Source organism: Clinocottus analis, unplaced genomic scaffold, assembly GCF_023055335.1.
Source record: "Clinocottus analis isolate CAN_PGR_092001 unplaced genomic scaffold, fCliAna1.0.p SCAF_10, whole genome shotgun sequence".
Taxonomy (NCBI): Eukaryota; Metazoa; Chordata; class Actinopteri; order Perciformes; family Cottidae; genus Clinocottus; species Clinocottus analis.
The window spans coordinates 12,228,621-12,255,596 of NW_027175821.1; the positions used below are offsets into that span (position 1 = coordinate 12,228,621).

At 42.2% G+C, this 26,976-nt stretch overlaps 4 protein-coding genes across 5 annotated transcripts in view; 3 read left to right on the forward strand and 1 right to left on the reverse strand.

The window, feature by feature from the left end:
• The window catches only part of atg2a (autophagy related 2A), a 21,580-nt gene extending 20,864 nt beyond the window's left edge, over window positions 1–716 (forward strand). For both annotated transcript variants that reach the window (XM_068588795.1, XM_068588804.1), the window contains exon 42: window positions 407–716. In XM_068588795.1, coding sequence (XP_068444896.1) covers window positions 407–643 — 237 coding nt within the window. In that variant the 3' untranslated portion in view covers window positions 644–716. The remainder of the gene's footprint in view (window positions 1–406) is intronic.
• A 1,940-nt stretch (window positions 717–2,656) lies between these two features.
• trmt112 (tRNA methyltransferase activator subunit 11-2) lies at window positions 2,657–5,145 on the forward strand. Its single transcript, XM_068581148.1, has 4 exons — window positions 2,657–2,863; window positions 3,376–3,477; window positions 4,133–4,225; window positions 4,512–5,145. Exons 1-4 carry the CDS (start codon window positions 2,789–2,791, stop codon window positions 4,611–4,613), a joined length of 372 nt encoding a protein of 123 aa, XP_068437249.1. The 5' UTR covers window positions 2,657–2,788; the 3' UTR covers window positions 4,614–5,145.
• A 2,823-nt stretch (window positions 5,146–7,968) lies between these two features.
• Window positions 7,969–14,139, forward strand: tgfb5 (transforming growth factor, beta 5). The gene is made up of 7 exons (XM_068583302.1): window positions 7,969–8,737; window positions 9,690–9,853; window positions 10,488–10,620; window positions 10,740–10,850; window positions 11,815–11,995; window positions 12,407–12,560; window positions 13,706–14,139. The coding sequence occupies exons 1-7, from the start codon at window positions 8,383–8,385 to the stop codon at window positions 13,862–13,864; spliced, it is 1,257 nt and encodes a 418-aa protein (XP_068439403.1). The 5' UTR covers window positions 7,969–8,382; the 3' UTR covers window positions 13,865–14,139.
• Window positions 14,140–19,507: 5,368 nt separating this feature from the next.
• kcnk4a (potassium channel, subfamily K, member 4a) lies at window positions 19,508–23,819 on the reverse strand. The gene is made up of 6 exons (XM_068586482.1): window positions 23,631–23,819; window positions 22,953–23,070; window positions 22,220–22,380; window positions 21,325–21,511; window positions 20,694–20,827; window positions 19,508–20,581 (listed from the first exon to the last, which is right to left on the reverse strand). Exons 1-6 carry the CDS (start codon window positions 23,817–23,819, stop codon window positions 19,508–19,510), a joined length of 1,863 nt encoding a protein of 620 aa, XP_068442583.1.
• Between the last annotated feature and the right edge of the window lie 3,157 nt (window positions 23,820–26,976).

Here is a 26,976-nt window from a genome sequence, read left to right on the forward strand (position 1 = left end):
CGGATAGATTATGGACCCTTCTAAACAACAAAGAATCCCAAATTAACCAGTCACATGAGCATATGTGGGACACAGCAGGAGGTTGAAAGGAAAGATCGTAATACGCGGTGATGCATAGTGTATGTAAACGGGTTGTCTAATTTAGAGCTGAAGAGGTAAGTCTAAAATGGTAAACTAAAATGCCTGATTTGTTTTGCTTCTAGACTCAAATGCATTAATGTGTCTCAAATGTGCTTTTCTTCTATTATATTAAACTAGAAATGTTTTCAAAAGTAAAATTTATAGATCAATTGACAAAGTATTTCCTGCACAACCTGATTTCTGGATTCTTGAGTGCATGCACATAAATGTACTGAAACACTAAATATTTTGACTAATCTCTCCCTGGACTCTCTCTGTCCTTCAGGGAGTGATTGACACAGCTCAGACCTTGTGCGATGTAGCGTCCCGCGGCCATGAACAGAAGGGTCTGCCCGGCGCTGTGGGCGGCGTCCTGCGGCAGATCCCGCCCACCGTGGTCCGGCCATTAATAGTGGCCTCTGAAGCCACTTCCAATCTGCTCGGCGGCATGCGGAACCAGATCAAACCAGACGCCCGAAAGGAAGACTTCCTGAAGTGGCGCACAGAGGACTGTCAAGATTGATGAAGACTTCTTTTGTGTGTGTGTGTGTGTGTGTGTGTGTGTGTGTGTGTGTGTGTGTGTGTGTGTGTGTGTGTGTGTGTGTGTGCGCGTGTGCGCGTGTGTGCGCGTGCGCGCGTGTGTGAGAGAGATTATGATTTGGGAAAATCTTAGGAACGGGAGCCAATACAGGGTTTGAATGTGTATTTGCATGTGTGTATGGACTAATGAGTCAGTGTGCGCTCTGATGCAAAAACAAAGCAACGACTACTGCAGTTATTGACACCTAGTGTTTTATGTGGCTTCATCACACATGGACTTCACCAGATATAATCTTTCTGTTTTGCATCCAGCAAGAGCTCTCCCCATACTCCTCTCCGTACTACACCAGTCTGCAGATTGTCCATACTGTCTGTGTAAACATATCACCGTCAATCTCAACTGGCTTTATTTTCAATCCAACCAAGGATCATCACTCTCGAGGTTTTCATAAGTATAACTCTGGCACCATTTTCCCTTCTAAGGTCTGAGGAGAAGAAGTAGGAGCATGACCTTCCCTCTTAGTATTCTAACTCATCCATCACTATCTGCAAAACAGGTTTTTCTTCATTTTTTTGGGTGCAGTGTTTGAGGAACTGACGCGTGATGTGACTCTTTGTTGTCCAGTGAAGCTCATAGTGGAGACTGGGAGAATATTTAAATGAAGTGTCCTTTGTTAACACCTTCCAGATGGTTTTCAACCCAACTTCACAACACCTTCTCATTGGTTTAGCTTTGGTTCAACTGTGCACCTAATTCTCTCAGTGCTGTTATTCGTGCCATAAACCTTGCACAGTGCCGTTTTTAACTAGTTTGTAATGCCTTCCTCAAACCTGCACCCTCTCTGCTACTGTACAAGTGTCACACATACATATGGATGCATACCTGACTGAGAACAAGTTTCCTGACTGAATAGGAATACACATGAAGCCTCTAAACTCTGTAGCACATTCTTTTAAAGCTTTGCTATGTTGGACTTCAAACATCTGCAAATCACAGTAAACGGTCCGGATGTTAGCCAGTGGTTCTTCCTTCTCCATTACAGTTCATTTGTGCTTCTGTTTTCATAAAGAGTTAGACTGGGATCTGAACTTACTCTGTGTTCAGATTCACTTTGCCCTCTTCTATAGTTGCCTTCCTAAATTTCTTCTGTTTCTTTTATTATTTTTTTATGTTAAAATATGTAATAATGTCATATTTGTTTTCAAAATCAGCTTTGAGAGGATGTGAATCTTGTGATGACGGAGGATGAAAAATCTGTGTTTTTACATTTCTATCTTATTATTTTTTGTTTATTAAGTGTAAGGGATATGTGTCCCTCTGTGTGTGTGTGAGTGAATGAGTGCGTTTGTGTGCGTGCATGATGCATGTCTGTGAGGGTGACAGATTGAAGCTTGTTACATCTCTTTTGTGTAATTACTATTTACTATATCATAAGCGAATGAATGACCTGTATCATACAAAGACGACGAGTATACAAAATTAATACAAAAAAATAAAAAATCTGATATATAAAAAGTGTAAGTCATTATTGCCTGACATTTTATTTCTGCTTATTAACACTAACATTTTTGTTTTTTTACTTAGGTAGACTGCATGCTTGTAGCCCTTGAACTTTCCTTGAGTATCCTATTTTACTTTAAACATTTCAGAAATTAAATATCGGCTTTCATAAACTTTTATCTCACAGATTCTATTTAAGAGCTTTACTCTGCAAATGTTTTAGAAAGCTCGTTTTTTAGTAACACACGATCGACTAATGTACAATACTTCTGACAATCTCAACACTACTTCTGCAGCTGGTTATTGTAAATACCACCCCAAAAAGGATGTTACAGTATATTACACTGGTTCTAAAATGATTTAGTATTAAGTGAATAAAACGAAAGGGATTATTACAAAGAAACATTGACACTGCATTTACAAAAGCTTTTACTACGGAACCAACCATAGTGTAGTTGAAGTTTCGGAGAACTGTTTAAATGATGCACAAACGGCACTTCCGGTCCACATGCAAACGCTTCAGCGTGATTTAAACATATCTTACAGACTTACTGTCTGAGTACATTTACCAGAAAACTATCGTTGAACCAGTGACGGTTTATTTGTAAAATAAAATTTAAAAAAACAATGAAGCTGCTCACGCACAACATGTTGACGTCTCACGTGAAGGGAGTCACTAAAGGATACCCGCTGCTCATCAAGGTAAACACCCGACTAGCTACATGGCTAACGACAGCTCTTCAGACCTCAACGCGTCACGTGGTTTCAATGCGCCGCTGTGTTTTGTGTTTTGTGTTCTGCTCAATGCTACATGAACTTTACCACTGAACATGTGCGAGTTTAGAAATAGATTCTAATAAAATAGACAAACCACGATTATAATTACCCCCGTAGCGTTGACATGCATTGGATTTCAATATAATTTATATAATGAACATTTTGATACTTCTGTGGTCAAAATCCCACAGCATTTTCCTACTTGGTATATAATTATATTTACCCTCTACCATCTAATTTTAGTTTATTGATCCTTAAAGTTAAATATAGTAAAATATTAGCTACATGGCCGTAGCAACAGGTCGTTTTATGTTGGTGATGGTGTCATGAACAATTGGCAAAGGTGATTTTGAAGGAGGACTGCTGCTGTTTGACGATCCTGAATTTCTACACTAATAGTCTGTTTTCCTTCCTCCTGATTTGTTTTCTTTGTGCAGGCGACCGAAGTGAAGGTGAATGAGGTGGACTTCAACCCTCAGTTTGTTAGCCGGATGATCCCAAAACTGGAGTGGAGCGCTCTGGTCCAGGCTGCAGAGGAGGTGAGTCACAATGTGTAATGTCTCCTATTATAAACATGAATACCAGTACAATGATGGAGTATTCCAGAGAGACATGGTAAAGCTTATACGCTGTTAAGTAGCTCTCAATGCAAGCAAAGGTATCCTTTGATTTGGAACAATCCATCAATTTGAAAAGAGGGGAAAATATTTTGCTTAATGTAAGAAAATATTTGTTTAGTTTTGTTCTGCTATTTCAATTCAACTAGCAAACTAAGTTGTCAGCACTCACAAATGACTGTGTAACATCTAACAGAAGGAAGCAAACCTGTGTCAACGCTGTGCTTAGCGCTGACACGAGTCTGCTTCCTTCTGTAACACATTTGTTGGTATGGCTCCTCTTGATCAGCAGCCAGGAACCTGCTGCAGGTACAGATCATCAAATCCACATAATGAAAACCCAAATGGGATATGGGATAGTTAACCTCTCAGCCAACAATAGGTGTCACTTTACAGAATTTATAGATATTTTCTGCGAACACTGTAAACCACCTAAGAAACAGATGAAATGGGTTAGGTGCTAAAAAGCTATTACTGTTTTTTTCACAAGCCTTTTACAAAAATAACAGTAACATCCACTCATGAATTTACAACGGCCCAGTTTGAACACTTGTTACTGTGTCTTTTCCCTCTTTAGTTGGGTCAGCGGCAAGACCTGCCCGGTGAGCTGGTGCCAGAATACGAAAACAACGAAGACTTCCTAAAGAAAGTGCACAGAGTGCTATTAGAGGTAAGAAGCTCGCAGTGATTCCTGTCGGGTTGGTGTTTTTTTCTTTTTTACTTTTTTATTGCTGCGGTGAGTTGAACAAAATAGGGGCACACTATTTATCAGGAACAACTGGTCTAAAAAGCGTTGTTCACTGGAGCATTTAAGATTTTCTGTAATTGGAACTGGAGGCCTGGGACAAACCAAAAGTATGGCGACAGGGGTATCTGAACACTTTTGGCCATACAGTATATTCTGCTCTACGGTAACATCCAGTGGCGGTGTCTCACCGCTCGACTTGGTTTTGCAGGTGGAGGTGATCGAGGGCTTTCTGCAGTGCCCTGAATCAGGACGAGAGTTCCCCATCTCCAGAGGAATCCCCAACATGCTGCTGAGCGAGGACGAGGGGTAGACGGCAGCTTCTCCAAGTCAACGGTTCTCACACGCAACCTCACCCCAAGCTGTCACTCGCATGGGATTGTGGGTATTCAGAGAGAAGTTAGAGGTTGGACTTAAGTTGGTGCCATAAGAACCGCACTGTTTGGTTGATTGTTATGACATTTAAATGGCTGATTCCAATGGCGCAAAATGTTTTGAAAATTAACCAATGGAAATGTTCCCAGAGTAACCCCCAGTGGTTTTATCTGTATATTTTTGTTACTGTTCGGGTTCTCTTTTTTTTTTTTCTTCAATAAAACTGTCCTGATTTTCACGACAGCCAAAATTGTTTTAGGTTTTTGTGGAAAATACGGATTTACTTATATTACAGACATGCTAAAATATAAAATACAGAGGCTTCATGAGTGAGAGGAGGGCTCTATACCCAGCTCGCCCTCTCGGGGTTTAAGTGCTGAGGCCAGATGACGTGGCAGTGGCTCGTCTATATTTGGCTTTGAGGAAAAGAAACAGAAAAGGCACGCAGCCTGAAAGTTGTTTTCAAGGAAGTCCGTCTTTTTTCTTTTCTTTGCCACACTCAAAACACACACACACCTGGGTGGGCTGCTGTGATCTGAGACCCCCCCTCAGTGGGTCTGATCTTTTTAAAGACTGCTGAAAGGAAGAGTCCACCCAGACAAATTTAAGTGTCTTTTTATTCATTTCAGCTGCAAGTTGTAACAGGAGCCTGTTTGTGGCGGCGTTATCGTTTTTAGAAACCTTGCCAGGGCCGACGATGAAGGGGGGGTTTGCCCTGACCAGAAAGCCTCGAGGCAGCCGGAGTCTCTCCTACCTTTCCCTTCTACTTAAAGCAATTACAGGCCTGCACCCGCAACTATAATAATGATATAATGGGATGGCAGCAAAGCAGCAATAAAAACCAACCCTGACAGATTAACAGTCCGCTCCAACTTCTGAGCTGTAATTAACAATGAGACCGAAAGAGGAACAGAGAGGAAAGAAAGGACCGGGATTGAAAGCTAGAAAAGATAAAGATAAAAAGAGATGGTGTTGTGGAGTCATTTAATAAAATTGCAACACGCCTTAAACTGGGATGAGTGAGTCAGACGTAAAGCTGCATTTAGAAATCACTGGCATGGACTAATGGTTTATCGCCATCATCATTTTGAAGATTAAAAGTTTATTTTGGCATTTTGGGAGATATGCTTCTGGTGCAGTAAATGTTAAGCTACTGCTGATGGTCTGTTAGTTAAGCAAATTACTGGAATAAACTGGCTTTGTCCAAAGGTTTAAAAACCCACCTACTACAAACTCTAAAGCTCACTAATCACCGTGTGTCACAGCATTTGCTTCATTTGCATCAAAACCGAATTTTAAAAACAATTTAACGTTTAGTGGGCAGATACGTGCCGGTCTACTTCTAGTCTGGAACAAGTAATTTCCTTGACTCTCAACTGGTCTCCTACTGGTCCTATTAAGACAGGACATAAATCCCTTGAAACATTTAGTTTTTTAATGAATTTAATAAAAGAGTTATACCTTGAGCTTGAAAAGTGTTAGTTTGCAGATGTTGCTATAACTTATTGTGTTGAAATAAACACTCAATGCACAATGTCATGGCTTTTGATTAATGACACCAGTGGCGTTTTGATTGGTTCTCCATAAGCCTCGCTTTTCATTACGTAACTCCGCCTGCCTCCAGGTAACTGGGCGGTGTCCATTCGAGGGGTGCGGACTGGTAGCAGGAGAGGTGCCAGTGATGAAGGCACCTTCCTGCGAGGCATCGCTCCATACGTAACAGGTCCTACTCGTTTATTTGAGTGTAAAAACAGTGAATTAGTGTGATTAATGAAGTACACAATATTATTATTATGCAGGTTCTTTGCGGTTACTTTCCCGTGTCGTGGAAAAGGGGAAACGGTGGAGCAGCCGAGGAAACCGTGGAAAACAAAAAGCCGTCTGTGCGTTCCAATACTCACAGGGTACTGATCAGGACGCCAGAGTTAATTCAGTATGACCCATTACACAATATGTCAAATGCAAAAGGCCAAACATTTCATTTTTAAATGTTTACTTCCAAGCCTTGAAATGTCCTTGAAAAAAATGAAATCCTCCAAGTTTTGGAACAGTCATGAAAATTTGTTCTCTTCATATGTTTATGACGCGGAGTTTGAAATAATGAACATGCTTTTAAACGCTCCAAATAAAAGCAGGCATACGCTGAGTATATCTATAAATGTTTTTTATTTTTATCAAACTATTGTCTCATTTATTTGTGTGACCCCTCTCTTCTGCATCCGGTCACAAGCCAGCATGCTTCTCAGAGCTTCATATTTAGTTTGCAATCTTCTCATCCAATAAGAAGAGTTCCCAAAATATTTAACTATTCCTTTTAATCCTGGCGTGTCCTCAGGGGGAAATTTACCCGCGGAGAGAGATTGCTGCTTTTTTGAGATGAAGAAATTGAAAATGTGTGTAAGAGGAAGATGGTTCTTACCTACATAATCACACACTCGCTTCACTTTGGTGGCAACCCGCCCCACCACCAACCTCCTCCTCTCTTACACCCAGTCCCTCCTCCTCTTCCTCCTCCTCTTCTTCCTCCTCCAGTCTGAGCATTTCTCACTGAAGATCTGCACAATAATGGAGTCACATCATGCAGAAGGTCTCAGAGTTTTAAGACTGGAGTTCATCTGGACCGGGGAGCTGTAATTTACTTTAACGTTTTCCTCTTTTTTAAATTCACAGCACAAGGATTTCTTTCATATATTTTTCTGCGTCATGTCTTTTTCTGTCATCTGACTTTTTCCGTTTATATGAGTGGGATCAACAGGCCCACTATGGTTTTTCCAACATAAATCAACAGTTTCTTTCTACGTTTTAGTGCGAGCTGATTTCTGTTTACATATAACTGGGAATGAGAGGACCTCATTTGTTTTTTGTTTTTTTTTAAAGCTGCAACTAGAGTTTCTGGGAGTGGGTATGGGCCAGTCTTTCGCTCCACAGATGGGTCTTTCGGAGGTGAAGGCGCGTGAACCTGCTGCATCATAGTGAAGTGAGCTGCTCAGGTTTTAGTTTGGAGGACTTGCGACATGGGCTGAGCTCCTGTGATGAGTAGTTTCTCCTAAAAGCTGTTGAATATTCCGATGATGGACGACGGGAAACGGAGACGGATGAAACGTAATTTATCGCTTTAAGTGTAATTGTATATATTCACCTTTTACACGCGAGAAAACGCACGCGCACCTGCACGGGACGACGCGGAGCTCCTGAACGCACCACATTGGAGTTCAAGCGTCGGACACATTTCTAGTCACTAAACGTGAGTTGTTGTTTTTTTGATGTGGAGTTTGGTTGTAGTGTGACGTCATTTGGCGTGGAAAAGCAGTTATTGTGAAGATTCTTTTTTTTTTCAATTTAAAACTGTAACTTAGATTGAATGATACACGACAATGTATTTGGTGATTGTCTTGTGTTAAAATATGCAGGCGCATGTATGAACAATAACCATAGCAGAATAAATGTTAAGTCAGCACATGTGGGTTTCCTTTCCACAGAAAGTGGTTTTGACCAAAATAGCCCGTTAGAACTGAATATTGGATTTTCTTTTGGGCTTTATTTCATGCCAGTTGTATGCCCGAAGTCCAGCAGAGGGCTTTGGTTTGAAAGCCCTCCACTGACATATCTATTAATTGTTGGTTTGGAGACCATCTCCCGCAGTGACCCTCTTTATTTCTGCTGGATTTCCTTCCCGGCCGTCAAGACATCTCCGTCCCTGCGGCTCGATGTGGCTCCCCCGCTTCGCGCTGCTGCTGCTCCGGTTCTCCGGCGTCCTGCTGGTGGAGGGGTTCAACACGTGCCACTCCATCAACCTGGACGCGCAGAAGTCCCGGCGCATCGAGGCGGTCCGCGGCCAGATTCTCAGCAAGCTCCGCATTCGCAGCCCGCCGAGCAAGGACGAGGCCCCGCCGCCCGGCTCCGTGCCCCCGGAGATCATGCTGCTCTACAACAGCACGCGCGAGCTGCTGAAGGAGCGCGCGCGCCTGGCCGAGTCCGCGTGCGAGCGCGAGAGCAGCGAAGAGGACTATTACGCCAAAGAGGTGCAGAGGATTGACATGCTGCCCCCCCGCACCGACACAAGTGAGTCCGTTTATGACGCACGACGGATACAGGCAGGTTCTCAAAGTGTGGTCCGGGGTCGTTATGGGTCACTGAAGCAGATTAAGTTTATGTTTATTTATTAAAACGTGTTTCTTTTTGCTTGGGACGCTTTAAAAAAAAACAATGTCTATCACACAACGATGTCATCTGTGGACCTTCATTACTGGTTCCACCTCCTTAAAACACAACTGAAGAGTGTTTTTTATTCTCGTTTCATTTGAAGGTGTTTTAGAGGCCGGAAGAGGTGAAAGTGTGTACACTATTTCATTAAACAAAGAGCCACCGCAGCTCATTTTAATAGATCACATTTAGCGTTTTCCTTTCTCTTTTACGTATCTTATAACTAGAAGGAAATGCTAAAGATTAAATCAATACCATTTCCTAAATCCCATTCTGTGTGCCATCCCTTTGGTTGTGGAAGAAGTATAAATATCGTTAAAGTAAAAGTCTTGCAGTCACAGTTTTATATGCGTGGTGGTAACTATTGGCAGTGACATAAAATAGAGTAAAGATGGAGAAGGTCAAGTTATCAGGTCATCAGATCCCTTGAGCAAGACACTGATGCCTTCAGAGCAGCTTCATTGTGTCGAGCTGTGGTTGGGAGCATGCAGCTCTTGAGAAATACAACTTAATTTGGGAGATATTTAAGATAATGTTTCTGGATACTTTGGGACATGATTACATAACTGTGAGGTTGCATACAGTAAACTCCATGAACTCAACCATTATCCATATTAAACATAAGACCAGACATATTACTCACTACCCCCAATCCTGTAATTTAGTTTTGAGACACTCATCAGCAGTAATTATGGCCGAGACAATGCATCAGTCCCACGGAGATTTTAACCAACACTATACAACAGTGTGGTGGAAGGCTTGAGATGTTTGATCATTAGTCATCCTTTTTATTGTTTTTCTTTTCCTCTAGATGCGGTACTGCCTGTAACCCCCGACCCCCATTACAGAGTCGTCCACTTCGATGTCAGTAGCGTGGACCTGACCAACAGCAGCCTGGTCAAGGCCGAGTTCAGGATCTTCAGAGCTCCCAACCCGCAGGCCCGGGCCTCGGAGCAGAGAGTAGAGGTCTATCAGGTAAACGACAGAGTGACGGCTCAAAGCCGTTGACCACTTCTACTTCTGCAGAGCCATCAAATCAGCACGTATTCACAAATACCACTGAGGGACTATTTCGATCTCTTTTTAAGCATTTACATCCAAATAAACATACATTTTCCACAATTATGAAAGAGACACTGAATCCATTCTTCTTCAAAAGTCACTCCAGGCCATCTTTGGTATTAAAGAAGCAGCCACAGGAGTTGTTTATTTTCGTTTGAAAAAATATTCTCATATCCAAAAGGTGTGGGCAGGAATACCTTTTTAAACAAGTTTTTATGGGTATATGTTCCTTTCAGGAGCATTGGCATCAGACCAACTAGACTATTCTCACAATAAATCTTAACAAATTAAACTCTATTTGTATTTTGACTTGAAGGAGACATGTCTCACCTCTCAGAAATATGTTCGCCGTAGAAACTGAGTAAACATAATTACCATGCCCGAGGACAGATGTGCAGGTTGTTGTTGTTTTTTATGACACAGTGTTGGGCTCTGTGCCAGACATGTGTTATGAAAAAATGCAGAGAAAATGAACTCGCCGCCCTCTTTACTACAGTGGAAATTATATTACATGAGTGTGTGTGTGTGTGTGTGTTTTGTTTAACAGCTGCTGATGCCAGATGAAGAGAGCACCTCCACTCAACGTTACATTGCGTCCCGCACCGTTCAGCCGAAGGCGAAGGGAGCCTGGATCTCTGTGGACGTTACCGAAACCATTAAGGACTGGGTGTCAGATCCAGGTGGGCCACATAACGATTCATATAGACACACACACACACACACACACACACACACGTACACACATGCACACACACACACACCATTAGCTGGCCTCAATGTGTGTCCTTCTACTGTTCAGAGAACAATCTTGGCCTCAAGATGGGCGTCCACTGTCCTTGCTGCACCTTCGTCCCGTCCACCAACAACATTGTTCCCAACAAGAGTGAGGAGCTGGAGGCTCTCTTTGCAGGTTTGTTGCACACAGTTGTTTTTTTCTCTTTCAATGTCCATAATGTTCACAGAGTCTTGGTTCTCACACAAGTATGTGCAGAGCGGACGGCTCGAGCAGCTTTCTGAGGCTTGGATTAACCCACAGTGATTAAATCCTACACTTGTTTATATTTTGACTTCCTCGTCTTACAGAAAAATGCTGAGCTTAACCTCCTTTTTCAGATGTTATTTTGAACAAGGAAAATGTTTTGAACATGATGATTTTAGACTTAGCTGAAGTCTCTGTTGATGTTGATGTTAACCACAACGCATGAAAAAATAAAACAAGCACGCATGACAGCCTAAGATCAAAGAGTCGAAGCTTGAACATTGAACGTAGCATCAGTTTTATGTGGATGGTCACTGAGATGAGAAACTGAACAGGTTGGTTATAAATAGCTTTGTGTATTAAAGGCACTTACAACAATCCTGCAGGCGCCTCCAAAAAGATCATGAAATGGTGATCATGCAGGAACAATGAAGGGCTGTCTGTGCTGCTCATGGCACTCCTCTAGATTTACACTGAGTTGAGTAATGTCAGTTTTTTACCGCTTGGAAAAAATATAAACTTTTGAAACCAATACAAGCAGTGGCTTGTGTTGAGCTCAGACAACCCATGAAATAGGTTACAAGCAAGCCGCCTAGTTTAGGAACACACACACACACACACACACACACACACACACACACACACACACACACACACACACACACACACACACACACACACACACACACACACATATATATATATATAAAATACACCCTTATCACAGACTGCATTTATAATGATGTTTCATTTGAATTGTTTGTGGAGAGACTATTCAGTATTTCATGATTAAAAACATAAAAACACTCGCAAACATTTTGCTTTGTGTTGTTCATCCTGTGCCCGCCCTCCAGAGAAAGATCCACTGTACTAACTGTTTCACGACTCTACGTAGGTGTGGATGACGAGCATCTTCGTCAGATAAGAAAGCCCGGTCCGGTTAAAGGCCAGGCAGATTTCAGCACCAAGACGCCACATCTCATCCTCACCGTCCTGCCCAGCGACAGAGTGGACAGCCCGGTCAGGAAGAACCGCAAGAAGAGGGCGGCCGCTACCGAAACCACGACCTGCTCCCGGTAGGCCTGTGTGTGTGTGTGTGTGTGTGTGTGTGTGTGTGTGTGTGTGTGTGAGGTTATGTGTGACCACACTGACATGTAGTTTCATAATTCTGAAATCTAGTTGTGGCGGGCGTTGTATTTTTTTTTCTCCTGACCTAAATCTTTGCAGCCTATTGTGTGGCAGAACTAACAATATTGACCCTGTGTTTAGACTGCAGGCCAACAGGCGTGCAGTGTTTTATTTAGACTATCTCACGCTGCGGGGGAAAAGTCTGGCGGACTTGCATTGTCATTACCTTTTGATGGCTGGCTCTTCATCGGTGACCCGTTGCCATTTTCCCATGACCCAACTTTGGTCCATTGCCCCAGAGCTTTAAAAGAAGAATGGGACTTGACATATTTCGCTGTGTCTCTCCTCGTGTGTCTCAGTGGCTCAGACCAGGGATGCTGCCTGCGCTCGCTCTACATCGACTTCAGGCGGGACCTCAACTGGAAGTGGATCCATGAGCCCAAAGGTTACAAAGCCAACTTCTGTGCTGGCAACTGTCCTTACCTCTGGAGTGCTAACAACCACTATAACATGGTGAGTTCAAATGTCTCGAAGCGGCAAATATTGAAAAACTACGGAGCACAAATAACTGGCATCAAATGTTTTGTTTGATTTATTTATTCTTTGATCAGTTCCTGGTGTGAATCAACATGTTCTTTAGGCAAATTGAAATATTACAGTAAGGTATATAGAGTACTTTTTTGATCTTGTCATGAAATACCCAAATATGAGTGATTCCAGACACAAATACCTTGGCGTGTCTGCACATGTTGTGATGACCTACATCACTTATGAATCCAAGAAGCCGCTGTGAAACCAGCCACCTCAACAGAAACATCTGTTTTAACCACTCAGTAAAGACACACAAAGTCCATATGTGCTCTTTTTTGGCTGCAATATTGAGATTCCTGGCATTTAAAAAATATATATTTGACTGGAGAAAGAGCAAATCATAGAGAAACATAGTTATGAACAGTTGCTCCAGTACAAACACAAGCGACTTCAATAACTGAGTGTCTCTAGTAAAACACTCTGGTTTGGACCAAACCCAAATCAACCTCCAGATGGATTTTAATGTACAGCAACTTTAAAATGCGGGTGATGTTTTCCTTAAATTAGTGCCTTGTTTGTGGCGGCTGAATACCACAGTGTGACACTTTGCCTCGTAGCTTGAGACTTGGCCCGCAGCCACACTGGCTCCTACAGAACCTTCTGATGTTATTTATCTTTCTTCACATCCTTTCTTTACATTTCTAGGATTTCCACATTTATTTTCTGCAATGAGGTTATTTGTCGCTGACAACAAATGCCACTGTGGCTTTCCCACCATTAGTAATACATTTATCTACACAACCTTCTTTAAAAGCGTTGAAAACGGTTTCTTATTTTTTTTACATTTTCATAACATGTCTATGACAGATAAAAAAAAACATTCTTAGGTTTTATTTATGAAGAGAAATCTGCTTCATTAGCTGCTGCTTCACAAGAAAAGGTCTGACATTGTGGGAAATAAGCATTTTTGTTGTTGTTGCTTGCCTGTAGTTGATGAACAGATTCATTCCACTCTGTATATATGAAGCTATCGCCAGAGCGGATTGACGTAGTTCAGCATGAAGACATGAAGATGAAGAAACCGTTTCATAGTGAACGCACTGTGATTATGTCTTTCCCCTGGTCAGATCCTGCCCCTGTACAACAAGCTGAACCCCGAGGCCTCCGCCTCGCCCTGCTGCGTTCCTCAGGACCTGGAGCCCCTCACCATTATGTACTTCATAGGCCGCACACCACGTGTTGAGCAACTCTCCAATATGGTCGTCAAATCCTGCAAGTGCCGCTGAGTTCAGCGGAGGAGGTGAGGGAGGAGAATGATGACTGGACCAAAACTACAAACTGTTTCAATCGGGGGATGAAGACGAGAGGACAGGCGGATCCTCTGTTCATTAATCTTCTCTGTTTGAGCCCCTTAGCAGACTTTTCAGATGTGAAAGTTGTGTTCAAATATCTCATTTTTTACAGGCATGAAAACGTCTTAATTCTCTGGAACTGTGCGTTTGATGCAGGACACTGTTAATATCCCAACATAGCTGTATTAAACCTTTTCTTGGATATTAAAGGGGTGTTGTGTGATTTCGCCAACATTTGGTCTCCATGAAAAGGATTCTTTTGATCAGGATTTTGATTCCACCTCGGCCATTTATACACCTGCGGCCGCGGAGCCAGCGAGGTGTGTTTGTTTTAGGTTTGAAGGTGTTGATAGGAAGGAGGCCGTGTGGAAAGGTTTGCAGACTGAGATCTTCATGCGAGGGCGGCAGGGAGCAGATAGAAAAGAGGGAGAGGAGCTGTGTCCAGGCGGAGGCCCTGCCAGCGCTCTGCGGTTCCCAGGCTGAAATCTGCCCGGCGTAAACAGGATGTGAAAGATTTCCAGACACCGACCCGACCACTCACGGAACGCTAGATTTAAATGCTCCCCTCATCTCTCTCTCTCTCTCTCTCTCTCTCTCTTTCTCTTTCTCTCGCTCTCGCTCTCTTTCTTTCTTTCTTTCTTTCTTTCTTTCTTTCTTTCTTTCTCTCTCTCTCTCTCTCTCTCTCTCTCTCTCTCTCTCTCTCTCAAGGTTCTGGGATTTGTGGTGGAGAGAGAGGGAGAGAGAGACGTGGGATGATAGGGCTGTATTTGGAACGGCTGCAAGTTTGGAAGGTGGTATTTTGCAGCCTTTGCAAATTTGTACTTATTTGGGTCTGACTCAAATATTCTGTAATCTCACTCTTATTGTCATTTTCTGAATGTGCTTTTATCATCTTATTGTAAAAAAGCTGTTGACTCTTTGCTCTTCCAATGCTGCGAATATATTTTGTCATACCTATTTTCTTTACCACCAGTCTCTCTTGCACACGCACGTGCACATACGCACACACACACACACACACACACACACACACACACACACACACACACACACACACACACACACACACAGTCTCTTTTTCTACACCCAAGTATCCACAGTGACCACGTTTGATAGAATGTCTAAATGCTGAAAGTACAAAAAACATCCCTGGGGCATATTTTAAATATAGACTCTCTGGTATGCCAGTGGTTTGTGTGTGTGTGTGTGTGTGTGTGTGTGTGTGTGTGTGTGTGTGTGTGTGGCACAGAAATTATTCCCTGGCTTGTATTTTATTGTGTTCGTGATGGGTGGTGTTCTCTCTGTGACCCTGCTGAGAGTGAGATGTGGATTGATCTATTTTACTTTGTGAGGAGGTTTTGGAAACTAAAGTTAAATTGGCAGGAAGAACTTAACAGAGCCAGTTGTTTAATGCATTTAATGCAATTCTATCTTTTTCCTGATTGGATAGCAACGTTATTTAACACATTGTATTGAGAGTTGAAAGCTGCTGTTTCTCAAGTGTTTTTTCTCCATTGTTACAAGAAACACAGGACTCTCCCAGATAATGTAAGAATCACAAAGGTTTTCATCACGTTTGAATAATTTTAACTTTGTGAGAAATCCTGTTTTATACACTTGATGGTGGCCTCAGCTTCCATTGTCATGGAAAATGGCCCGACAAGAACAATGAGAAAACACTCATTTCACACAAATTTGTATCCCATGTTTATAATTCACACAATACTATACAAGAATAGGCCACGTGGTTATTTCAAATAGAACATTTATTTAAATATAGTTAGAGATAATGACCTATATTGAGAAAGAAGATTTCTGCCATACCTCTCAGCCCTATGATGCTTTAATTTCCTGAAATTGGAGGGAGATGCGTCCATCTTTACTGAGGTCATTTATGTCTGAGTGACTTCTGCTGTTTGAATACGAGATACAAACTGTTCTCCAGGCATTGCAGTTAAATAGTTTTTTCTGAGGCACAGTGAGAATGCAGTCCAAACCCTCGTTGCGTGTGCTCAAGCATGTGCGCGTGCATGTGCTGGTGCTGGAGCTGTGGTCAGGCTCCCTCCCACCCGAGTAAACTAGCCCCAGCATCTGTTAGTCTTTTCCACTTAACTACCCCTTGCTATACCCAACCTGTACTTATCCCACGGTAGAGCGCCTCGCTCTGTCTCCCTGCCCTCTGTCCTTGAGAGGGAAGTCGCTCGACCCCCGCTCTCTCTCTCTCACACACACACACACACACACACACACAGTATAAACCATGCCTGTGCCTTTGACCTTGACGGGGAGTGTCCGACAGACCCTGTAGGCATCAGAAGAACACCCATGCATCCAAACATCCGGCCTGTGTAACCTCCATCTGGTCAAATCTGCCTTGATTCATGGCTGTGGTTCTTCCCATACTGACCAAATCATTTAAGAGAGCCCTTGATAACGGTCTTAAAATGTTTTTGAGGATGACAGAAAGTAATTCTCTCTTTCTCACATGCATCTTGTGGTCCGTGACAAACATAGCTCTCATTACAGGTCTGGACGAGACTTTCTTCATCACACAACTAGATTGAAATTGTTCCAATTTATTTCTGGCAGTTCAATTAAAATACAGCTCTCGGGCAACAGGACACCAGAAACACAAAATAAAAGGTTCTCCAAACAGCAACGCGATAATGAGACACAGGAGTAAACAGAAGATACTGATCTGTGGCCTCAGCAGTATTGAAGCCGTATTATCAGAGCAGTCAAAGTACTTATCAAAGTACTTGTCAAAGTACTTTGACTTTAGAGGCACAGCTGTTCTCTTCTTCATTCAAAGTAAAAAGCGACATTAAATTATATTTGTTGACAGTTAAGTTGTTTGTATGGCGCTGGTCTTACTGCTGAGGTGACCATGAAAGTCAGATTAAATCAAGGACAGCGGTTTTTTATTACGCATTATTTTGTAAAAACATTTCTGACATACTTAACTCTGACTTTTATTTAAACATACTGTACTATTGCATTTCATGACATACTGTTCTATGACTTTGTATGGAGTACTCAATCACTATACTTGATGATACACTTTCAAAACAGTGTAATGAAGTTTGAAAAATAGATCTGTAATAATAATAATTTGAGTTTTTCACCACATATTTAGTCAAACTGTCTTAACATCAGTAAGCATCAATTCAAACAGTCACCATTATTTTATTGTAAGAAGAATTCAAAGAAAATGAGCAATAACATCCTTTGTAAGCCGGTAGTCAAACTCATATACAATGTTGACGGCTCATGGTCAGCACACCAACAATATTTTCCTCCTTCCAGCCTTCTGTCAACAATGGACGAAATACGTGGGAGCCTGCATCTGCGTGTGGATTCAGTCACTTATTTTGGCGCTGGTAGAGGGCAGAGCGCCACAGTGGCCTCCTGTCGTTCCTGGTTGTGAGTAAGCAGAAACTGGACGTTTGGCTCAAATCCACTCAGAGAGTTCACTCAGGTCGTTCACGTTTCAGCTGTCGGGTCAGATCTCCTGCTCTCCGGTGAACAAAGGTTTGAGTCCCAATTATATTCTGCAACTGTGTCGTATGAGTACTATTTAGGAATATTATTTTCTCTCAATATTTTTATTACAGTTAGTACAGAAGCAATTTAAACTTGCTTTACCTTCTTTTTTTATACTAGAATGCAATTCAAAATAAAATGTTAAGATGCCAATTACATGTTTCAGATAGGAGAAACACCTGAATATATCTATATTGTATATGTTTATATAATTTAGATCTTTACAGGCTGTTTTTGGAGCTGGAAAATGAAAAGCGCGGTAAGAAGAAGTGTAGCATGAAGGGTGAACACACTCAGAAGGTTTGGTGAACATCGCGACAGAGCACTCACAGCTTTACATTCAAAGGTGCTGTGTGGAGGCTTTTGTAAACATTTTTCCTCTTCTTCTTTATACATTCACTGTTCTTCACCAAAACATCTTCTGTGTGTCCTTGAGGTCCAACAGACATGTTGATTGCATACTTGCATATATTTATTGTATTTTTTTCAACCATTTTTTATAACTTGTCTTCTCCGTCACTTCCTTTGTTAGAACATTAGTGCGTTTCTTGAAACGCTACCAAAAGTTGACACAATATTAAAAAAAAAAAAAAAATCACAAAGGCATCTGCATAGGAAATCCCTGTTAAGGTTAATGTCAAAGAGCAGTGTGTGTTAAGAGAAGTAACAATCACTTTAATCTGTCACTTTAGGACATTATGAAGCTTCTCACAGGGTTCAAATGAGGATAAATAGTGTAGCACTGGAAAGGTGTATACACAGCTATTCATGTGGCAGTTCAGTCTGTAAAAATAATAAAACACAAACAAACAGTATCAACCAAGAGGAAAAATAGTCACAAGCAGAACCAACAGTGATTCAAGGAAACAAGATATTCTCGTTGATAAACACCACAAACCTTAAAAGTAACCTTAGTGTTGTTTTAATAGCCCTGAAGACTGTTATCCAAGGCGAGCACACAAAGAGGCTTATCATCGTGTAAAGAGCACAAAAGTTGTATCACGAAGCAGTGGCCAATATCTTTTACCAGTTGTTAGTTACCTGCTTCATCCCTTAAACAACTCGTAGCCTCGTGCGACAGCGCCACACAGAGGAGGGACACTTGCCTGATGCTTTGATCTGTTTTGTTGTTGTGGTTCAGGTTCTCCGGCCTCTGCAGGGTTTTCCCCCGGGAATGTTTTCAGCTGAGGTGGTGAGCCACCTAGGTCTTGAAGCATTTGATCAATTTATTTTTGTAGATGATGTCACACTTGGAAAATATATTTATAAAAAATATGTTGTATTCCATGAAAAAGGTTTTAAAAAAAAAAAAAACGGGGTTCCAAAACGCCGGCCAGTCAGTCAGTAGCCAAGAGTTCGCCTCTTCAAAACAACATAAATCTTAGAGCTAATAATGAATATCTGGCCAAGAATCAATTGAGCTCAAAAGCGGAAAGATAGATAAACATGTGTGATTATATCAGGATAATGACGGGATTCAGTCTTTCATAACCTCTGAAACTTGTGACCAACTGTATACACAGCAGATGTGATCGCTCTTAAAAGGATCCTCTGGTTTAAAGGCCTCCTTATCTCTCCCTTCAGATGTATTTTGGATGGAGGGACAACCTGGCAACCTTCAATCCACCATGTCAATCCAGACTGAAATGTCTCAACGACTTTTGAGAGTTTGCTGTAGAGTCTTGTTTTCGGTTCTCTGTAGCAAATGTCAGTGACGGCCCAGTGAATGTCATTGAGTCTGGAGGAGGATTGGTTCATGTCATCTCATCCTCATGGCAACGAAGCACTTACCAATCAGATTGGACCGCTCCCATGAAGGAGTTTGTGTCCCGAACAAATTTCCACTGAGCTTCTTGGCACAACTTCACCTACTTCCAAGGTGCATGGAAGGAAAAAGTCTCAGAGAGTTTTAACCTCCTCAGATCACAAAGTAACAAAGTAAAACTTGTGGGCTGACTTTGTGAGGCTAGCCGTAAATACAAACGATCTCCTAGAACATTAACGTTATTTACTTTGGCACCATGTGGTTGGCTGTCAGAGTGTCGGACCTGAACCTGTCTGGTTCTCTGAAGGAGAGGGTTCTGGAGGGGGCGTGGGGGGATTTGACGGCGGCTGCATATCACCGCTGGGCCTCCTCACCTGCAAGGGGCTCCACTTGTGTGACAGCTGCCGCCTCATACTCTTCCTCTTCGGCTTTCGTGGCCGTCTCCTCTTCTCCTCGCTCGCTCCCGGTTGGGCTCGATCGCTCAGCGTGTCTGAGGACTCGTCAATGTACGCCAGATTCTCTCCAAAGAAATCCAGCAGCTGGCAGCTGGATGAGGAGGCAGCATGGAGGGCGGGGGAGGGGAGTTGGATTTGGTGGCGAGAAGATGGCAGAGGGGAGAAGCGAGGGTGCAAACCAGGAGCAGGAGTGCGTCTGTGGATATTTTTGGCGACAGATACGTACTCTGCTGGAATCAGTTTGTCTTTCTCTTGTGCTCTGTTCATGTCTGCGGCTCTCGCTTCTCCCTTCTCCATGCTGTTGGCTGTATAGCAAGGCTGGAAATTGTGGAGTGCCAAGAAGGACGAGGAGACTGAGGAAACGTCTGATTTGGAGTCAAAAGAAGACTCGGACACAGAGAGGGATCCTCCTTGCATGGCTGCGCCGGCAGAGTCCAGCTCTAAGGTGGAGTGGGCCACAGGGAGGGAGAACGAGCGGCCCAGCAGTTGAGGAAACGACCTGCCCTCCACCTGCAGACCCACAGCGGGGTCAACTCTCAATGCAGGCCCCGCCCTCGGGACCATCCCACCTGCAGTGGGACTGAGCCGCGGCCTGGACTTGGACACCAACGCCCTCTCAAGAGACGAATGCGCCTCCAAGCGGCTCATGGAGCTGGACAGGCCGGCCCAGCGGTTCGGCAGGTGTCCATTCTCAGATCCTCCTCGAGCCAAGTATCCCAGAGTGCCCTGGGCTCCGCGTCGCATGCGCCGGCGCTCGCTGCGTTTCCAGCGCCGCCGCTGCAGGAGGAAAGGGTCGTTGAACTCCAGAGGGTTTGGGATGCGGAAGTCCATGGACATGTTCTGAATATTCTGAGTCCAGTCTGTAGCGTGGGCCCTCAACTCCTCCATCTGAGAGACAGAGTGGGAGACGGGAAAAAAGATGAGCCTCTCAACAGGATTAAGTGCTGCTCCTCTTCTCTTGGTACACATGCCCTGCTAGCTCGTGCCATATATCTCTCACCTCAGCACGGGTCCTCTTAGACAGCACCTTCAGCCAGTTGCCTATCATAGTGAGGATGGAGGCAAAGTAGGCGAGACCAAACACTATCCACAACCACACCAGAGGCTTAAAGAACCAGCCGTCCTCACGACCACCTGGACACAGAGAAAGTGGACTTTTAGTGTGAAGCTGTCGCCCCCTCTCTGCTGCCTCCTCACAATAATCAGAAGTCAGAGTCTGATACAGAACAGTGCTGGAGCAGGGAGGGACACGGGTCATTAACATGAGAGGCCCGGATGAAATGCAGTTGCTCTTTCCACCAGACCAGTGTCTCATCCTTTTAGCTCGAGACAACCTTAAGTAGAAATGATTCACTTTGAGAAGCTGGAAGCAGCAGCAGAGCGTAAAAGTGTAATGAATTATCACAGATGTTTCTGAACATCTTCAAGTAGATCAAACAGAGCTGTTTGTCTATTACACACATGTAGTATGATAAAAAATACCCTGACTTTGACTTCAAACTGCTGCAACTAAATTGTTAATTATATAAGAAAAGTCGGAAAAATAAACAAATTAAATTTCTACCGCACCGTTTGAAATAGGACGTGAGGTTGTGCGTACCGCGTTGTGTATCGTGTGTGTGAGTCGGTACCTGGTACGTAGTCTCCAAAGCCAACAGTGGTGAGAGTGATGACCACAAAGTAGAGCGACTCCAGAAAGGACCAGTCCTCCACTTTCTGAAACACGACCGTTGGCACGGCGAGGAAGATCAGACAACCGATCAGGATGGAGAGAACCGCTGAGATCACACGCACGGTGGTCGGTCTGACTTCACGCTTCTGAGAGAGAGAAAGATGGCGGCAAATACAGAGACAGAATGAATAGTAGTGAATACTGAATAAATGACTGTGATCGACTGACTAACTTTATTTGAAATGTTCATTGTTTTACTGTTTCAGGTCAAATGTCAACTTATTTTTACTTAAACAGTGTTTATTGGTGTGACAATATTTTTTATTTCAAATAACAATCAAATAATGATGAATACTTTCCTCAGTATGTATTTAATGTAGGTATGAGAACTGAGTGTTTGTATGTGATTGTATACTCCTTCATGTACATCCCTGTCCAGCAAAGAAGAAGAAGAATGTCAAGTCAAATAAAGATTATCTTCTTTTTGTTGATGTTTAAGGGTTTCAGGTTGAAGATACCTGAGTATTTACAAGCACAGGAAGCATCTGACAACATATAATTACATTTGTGACCTTGAAGTTGGTAGTTTAAATATCTATAGCGAGAGTGTGAGTAGTAGAAATGTGTCCTCTCTCTCAGTTATGATATGGCGCCCTTGAGCAAGGCTCCTGTGCACTGCTCAGGGCAGCAACAGCATGTGTAGTTCAGGTAGTTCTAGCTTGATTCTTAAGCCAAAAAAAATACACTAATTTTTCACTGCTAAAAAAAGAAAAGGAAAAGCTTTGAGGCGGTGATTCACACACGGTGTAAACAGAAGTGAAGTTTGGTTCCTGGGCAGGACAGACCATTCTCACCAGGAAGAGGGTCTCAATCTTTGCCACAGCTCTCCGCAACACTGTGCCCATGTGGTCACCCACTCCAGCCAGCAGGATGCCAAACATGGGGATGCCCACCAGGGCATAGCACACACAGAACAACTGGCCGTACCACGTTAGAGGAGACAAGTTACCAAAACCTGTTAGAAAGTTAACAAAAAACACAAGGACCTTCAGTTAAAGTTAATTCGACCAGAGATTTTTTGCTTACGGATCTCTGTAACTTTAAAAGGTTGGTTTAACCCAGTCTGCAGTCTGATCTACTAGAAATCCACAAGTAGACCAGAATATAATTAAACAATAAAGATGCACAATAAAAGGTTATAGCATAGTATGTCAAAAATATGTAGATAGGTCATACTTTAGTATTTCATGAACAAAACCATGTAGAAGTCACAGAAGAGTCATAAAAATAAAAAGGTATTAAGATCTGGACTTGTGTACTTTATATACTAGTATCTGATCAAAATTACAGTTGTATACTTTATACAAATGTATAATATAATGTGTCATAAACATATGAAGTAATAAAAGTCATGGTAGAGTATGTTGAAAAAAGCTATTCGATAGTGTTGAAAATTGTATATTATGTAATAAAATGTCATGTAAAAGGTAAAGTGTGTCAAAAGAAGTAATGTCAAAGATGATAGTATAGTGTGTTGTTGGAATGTCATTTAAAAAGTCACAGCATAGTACTTAAAGCATACAGTACCTATGGTGGTAATGATGGTACCACAGAAGAAGAAGGCGGAGGCCAGGTCCCAGCGGGTGGAGAAGTTGGCAGAAAGGTTGTTGACATCCAGTCCCGACTCCACCGCAGACACCACTTCCTGCAGGTGAGGTGTGTAATTTACTGACCTTAACTTAAAAGACAGGTATGTATCCGAGACAGAAAGGCGGCATATCCTTTATTTGTGTACAAGTACCAGCACAACTATCTTTAAAATATCCAATGCATCTTTGGAAAAGGAGCATTTTACTGCTGGTTGAGATCTAATTTAGTTTTGGTCCAAACTGGCGCTGGGCCTCCTTGAAGGGTCAAAAGATGATGAATGGGAAGGAAAATAAGAAAAAACTAAGTTGCTGCTTTTTTTTTTAAACTGACTTTTATCAAACTCCTTACTATTTTTTTTTTTAATACTATATTAACTGCGGTGCAAACTCATATTTTTAATGGAATATTTTGCGAAGATTGACAAATATTTGAGATTGGCAAATGCACCCCAGAATATTCAGAAAAATAAGCCTGATTTTTTTAAATGAACTTGATTTAACTACCAGTGGTGGATGTTGGAGATAGAAATAGGAGCAAGAACAGAAAAAGCAAAAGAGATTATTTCTCCTCGAGTGGGATCATGTGATGAGTGTGCGTAGGTGTGTTCAGGGATACCTTCACAAGGTTGTAGAAGTCCCGCTCGGTGACGCAGGAGTTATTATCAAGGAAATCGATCTTGGTAGCGAGGAGGTCTTTGTACGCCAGACTCTCCTCAGGGAGCTCCAGGGTTCCAAAAACAAGCGCCCCCATCACCAGGTACAGCATGACCCCAATCAGCAGGGCCAAGAGGGTGGTACACCGCATTTTCTCCCCGTCGACCCCCCTGCCCCTCCAGGGTTAGAGGGTCAGAGCTCAGAGGCCAGGCTCTCAGTCAGGAAACACCGGGCCACAGCTGACCATAAACAGGAAGTTCCTTTCTGTATGTGTGAACACGGAAATAAGTAAACAACACAAGTGTTCTTGGAAGGCTGACACACGTTGACCACCTTTATTTATACATGTGTGCGTCAGACCAAAGAGACGGTGACTGACAGGAAAAGTCGTAAGTTAAGCGCTGGCAAAGTGTAAAGTACACTTCCACACATTTTACAGGAGCTGGTTCAGCAGTGATGTGACGCCACAGACGTGGCGTCGAAGTGTCCCAGGAACTGTTTTTGTACTTCTCCATTAAAAACTCTGAGCTCCCAAGAGAAAGATGAATAAAGTTATAGTTAAAACCGAAGCAGCAGACGCTGTGGCACCTGGTCTTTTTAGCCCTTTTTCTATGGCTGAAGGCCACATTGGGAAACTACATTTCCCATAATGCAGTTTGATAGCATCTTTCATTACGATTAGGATTCTGATCTCACGCCTTTACAAATCACATGATTGCGGTATGAGACCCCCGCTGGGAATGTCAACGTCGTCTCAAGCTCATTTCACAACCTCACAAATAACTTGAGTGTTTAGAAATGCTTTCCATTCGGATCACATCAAAATGCAGCAACATTGTAACATTGAAAGAAACTATTCTTTGCCCACTGTTTCATTATAAAGAAGGTTTTGTAACTGAAAGGGTAATATTTTAATAAATAAACAGTACCGTAAATCACTGACGTCAGGAGCTCATCCCATCAGCTCCACAAATCAGGTGACGGAGAAATCTCTTTTCCTCTGGATCTCTGCTTTCTCTCTGCTTCTCCAGTCGTCAATGTTCGGGAGCAGAGGATTGTGGGTCCATTTCCTTCTCCTTCATGCCACTTGAAGACTTAAGCACTACAAAATGCAGAAGCAAATAGATGTGTGAAGACGTGGGAATGTAGATTACAGCATAGACAAACAGAACATCTGTAAGTTGGCAGAGACCCTGTTTTTCTCTTTGTTTCAGCAGAGTGGCATTGAATTAGAGTTCACACTGTAGAGACTTTGTCATAATAATCAGGGCTCGACTGACACACTCCAGGCCGCGCTGCCATTGGTCTCACAATGATTACACGCAGCCAAAACTCCAAACATACATCTCGACATTAATCGAAACATGTTTATCGCTTATTCTCATTTGGCTTCTAATGTTTTCTTTGAACTGTATTTACTTTTCTCACACACACACACACACACACACACACACACACACACACACACACACACACACACACACACACACACACACACACACACACACACACACACACACACACACACACACACACACAGGATTTAGGAGCTTCTTGTTCTGGGTAAGCCGGCCCTGCTCGTCTCCACATGGCAATGTTCTGACATTTCCCAGCCGACTGTCAGCATTCTGCACTAATGGACTGTTGGCTTTGGTTTGTGTGGACCGTCTCGCTCTCGGCCCCCGGCTTTAACACCGACAGATATTATTAGTTATTATCACTGTCTAAACCTGCCCTGGCATATTTTGATATTTTGCTAAGATACTAAGTGAGAGGGGCTTAGAAAGAGCAGACCTGTGGCTGACGGGCAGTGATCTAATCTTAAGGTAAACAGTGGAGGCAGGTGAGGAAATAAACCATGAGGTGAGCTGTTTAAAAAGAAGCACGGCGCTGTGGGAAGATGGACATTCTGTCTATACTTAGCTTGACATAGAAATCAGGTGTGCAAGACAAATCTGACCCAAGTGGATGAACTACAGAAACTAAAATTAAAACAAAAGCAGCTGCAAACATTCTTCTCAAAGTGGTCACTGGTTAGGTTAACACTCCAGAGGCCCCCTCGTTGCTTCAGTGTGACGTTGGGGCTTCAATGTGACTTCAGCTCATACGTACAAACTAGATTTGTGACCTCACAGCTCGTGTGGAGTGAATCATTGTCCAGTGTGCAGCTCCTCATGTGGAAACGTGAAACCTTTAGTGCACATACACAGAGACCTCTTGCATCTAATTTTCACAATATTTCCATATATATATATATATATATATATATATATATATATATATATATATATATATATATATATATATATATATATATATATATATATATATATATATATATATATATATATATATATTCTAATAACTTGTCACTAGTTGCCTGAACTTTCTTGTGAGAAACATTTTAATAGAGAAATTGTCATTCAAAGCACAGTATTTTCTGTCTTTAACATTAATTTATCACCTTCTTAAAAATGACTACAATTCTATATGAATTGCGTCAGAGAGTTGTACGATCATAACACAATAAAATATAAATAACGTCATTTTTTACTATACTGCTGTATTTCTTACTCAGCAAATTTTGGCAAACACAATGATCATACACTTGTTTTTTGTACAGCTAAACAATAAATAAAACATTTTTAACAATGTCCTTATATGATGCAATAATTTTCATGTTAATTTCTATATTTTGTCACCTTCAAGCATGTGAGCTTAGTTTGTAACAAAGGACAACACTTCACTACAGTTTGGTTTGATTGAGGTCAGGGAAAAGGAAAACATTCTTTCTTCTTCTTTATAATATACATTTTGGGCTCATATTCATAAAGCCTCCTCGGACAAAGAGGTGCTCCTCGAGACTAAAGACATCTTAAAATTAAAAAGATGAAAGTTATTCAAGTGTTCACTGGTTTATAGATTATTTAAGTGCCGACTACTTAGAGTGGCCAGCAATCACAGAAACGGATGAACACTGAGCCATTGTTGCTTAGATAATATCAAATATATTGAATACTAAAATGACCAGTATGGTACATAAACATAGGAAAATAAATATAACAACCATCAGCAAGTGAACAGGCTGCCGCGCTTGTGTTTTCAAACACTTTGTATGGCTTATACTTTATTCCACCAAGATGTTCATTACATAACTTTAAAAAAAAAAAATACTACCATGTTTGAATCGAGTACAACAGCTTAGACCAATATATTTCACTGTACAGTCTTATCACAAGGAATATTCTTGTCTTTCTTTTTTGGAGGGAATCAATCAATCTCACCTCTTTAAAAGAATGAGTCATACC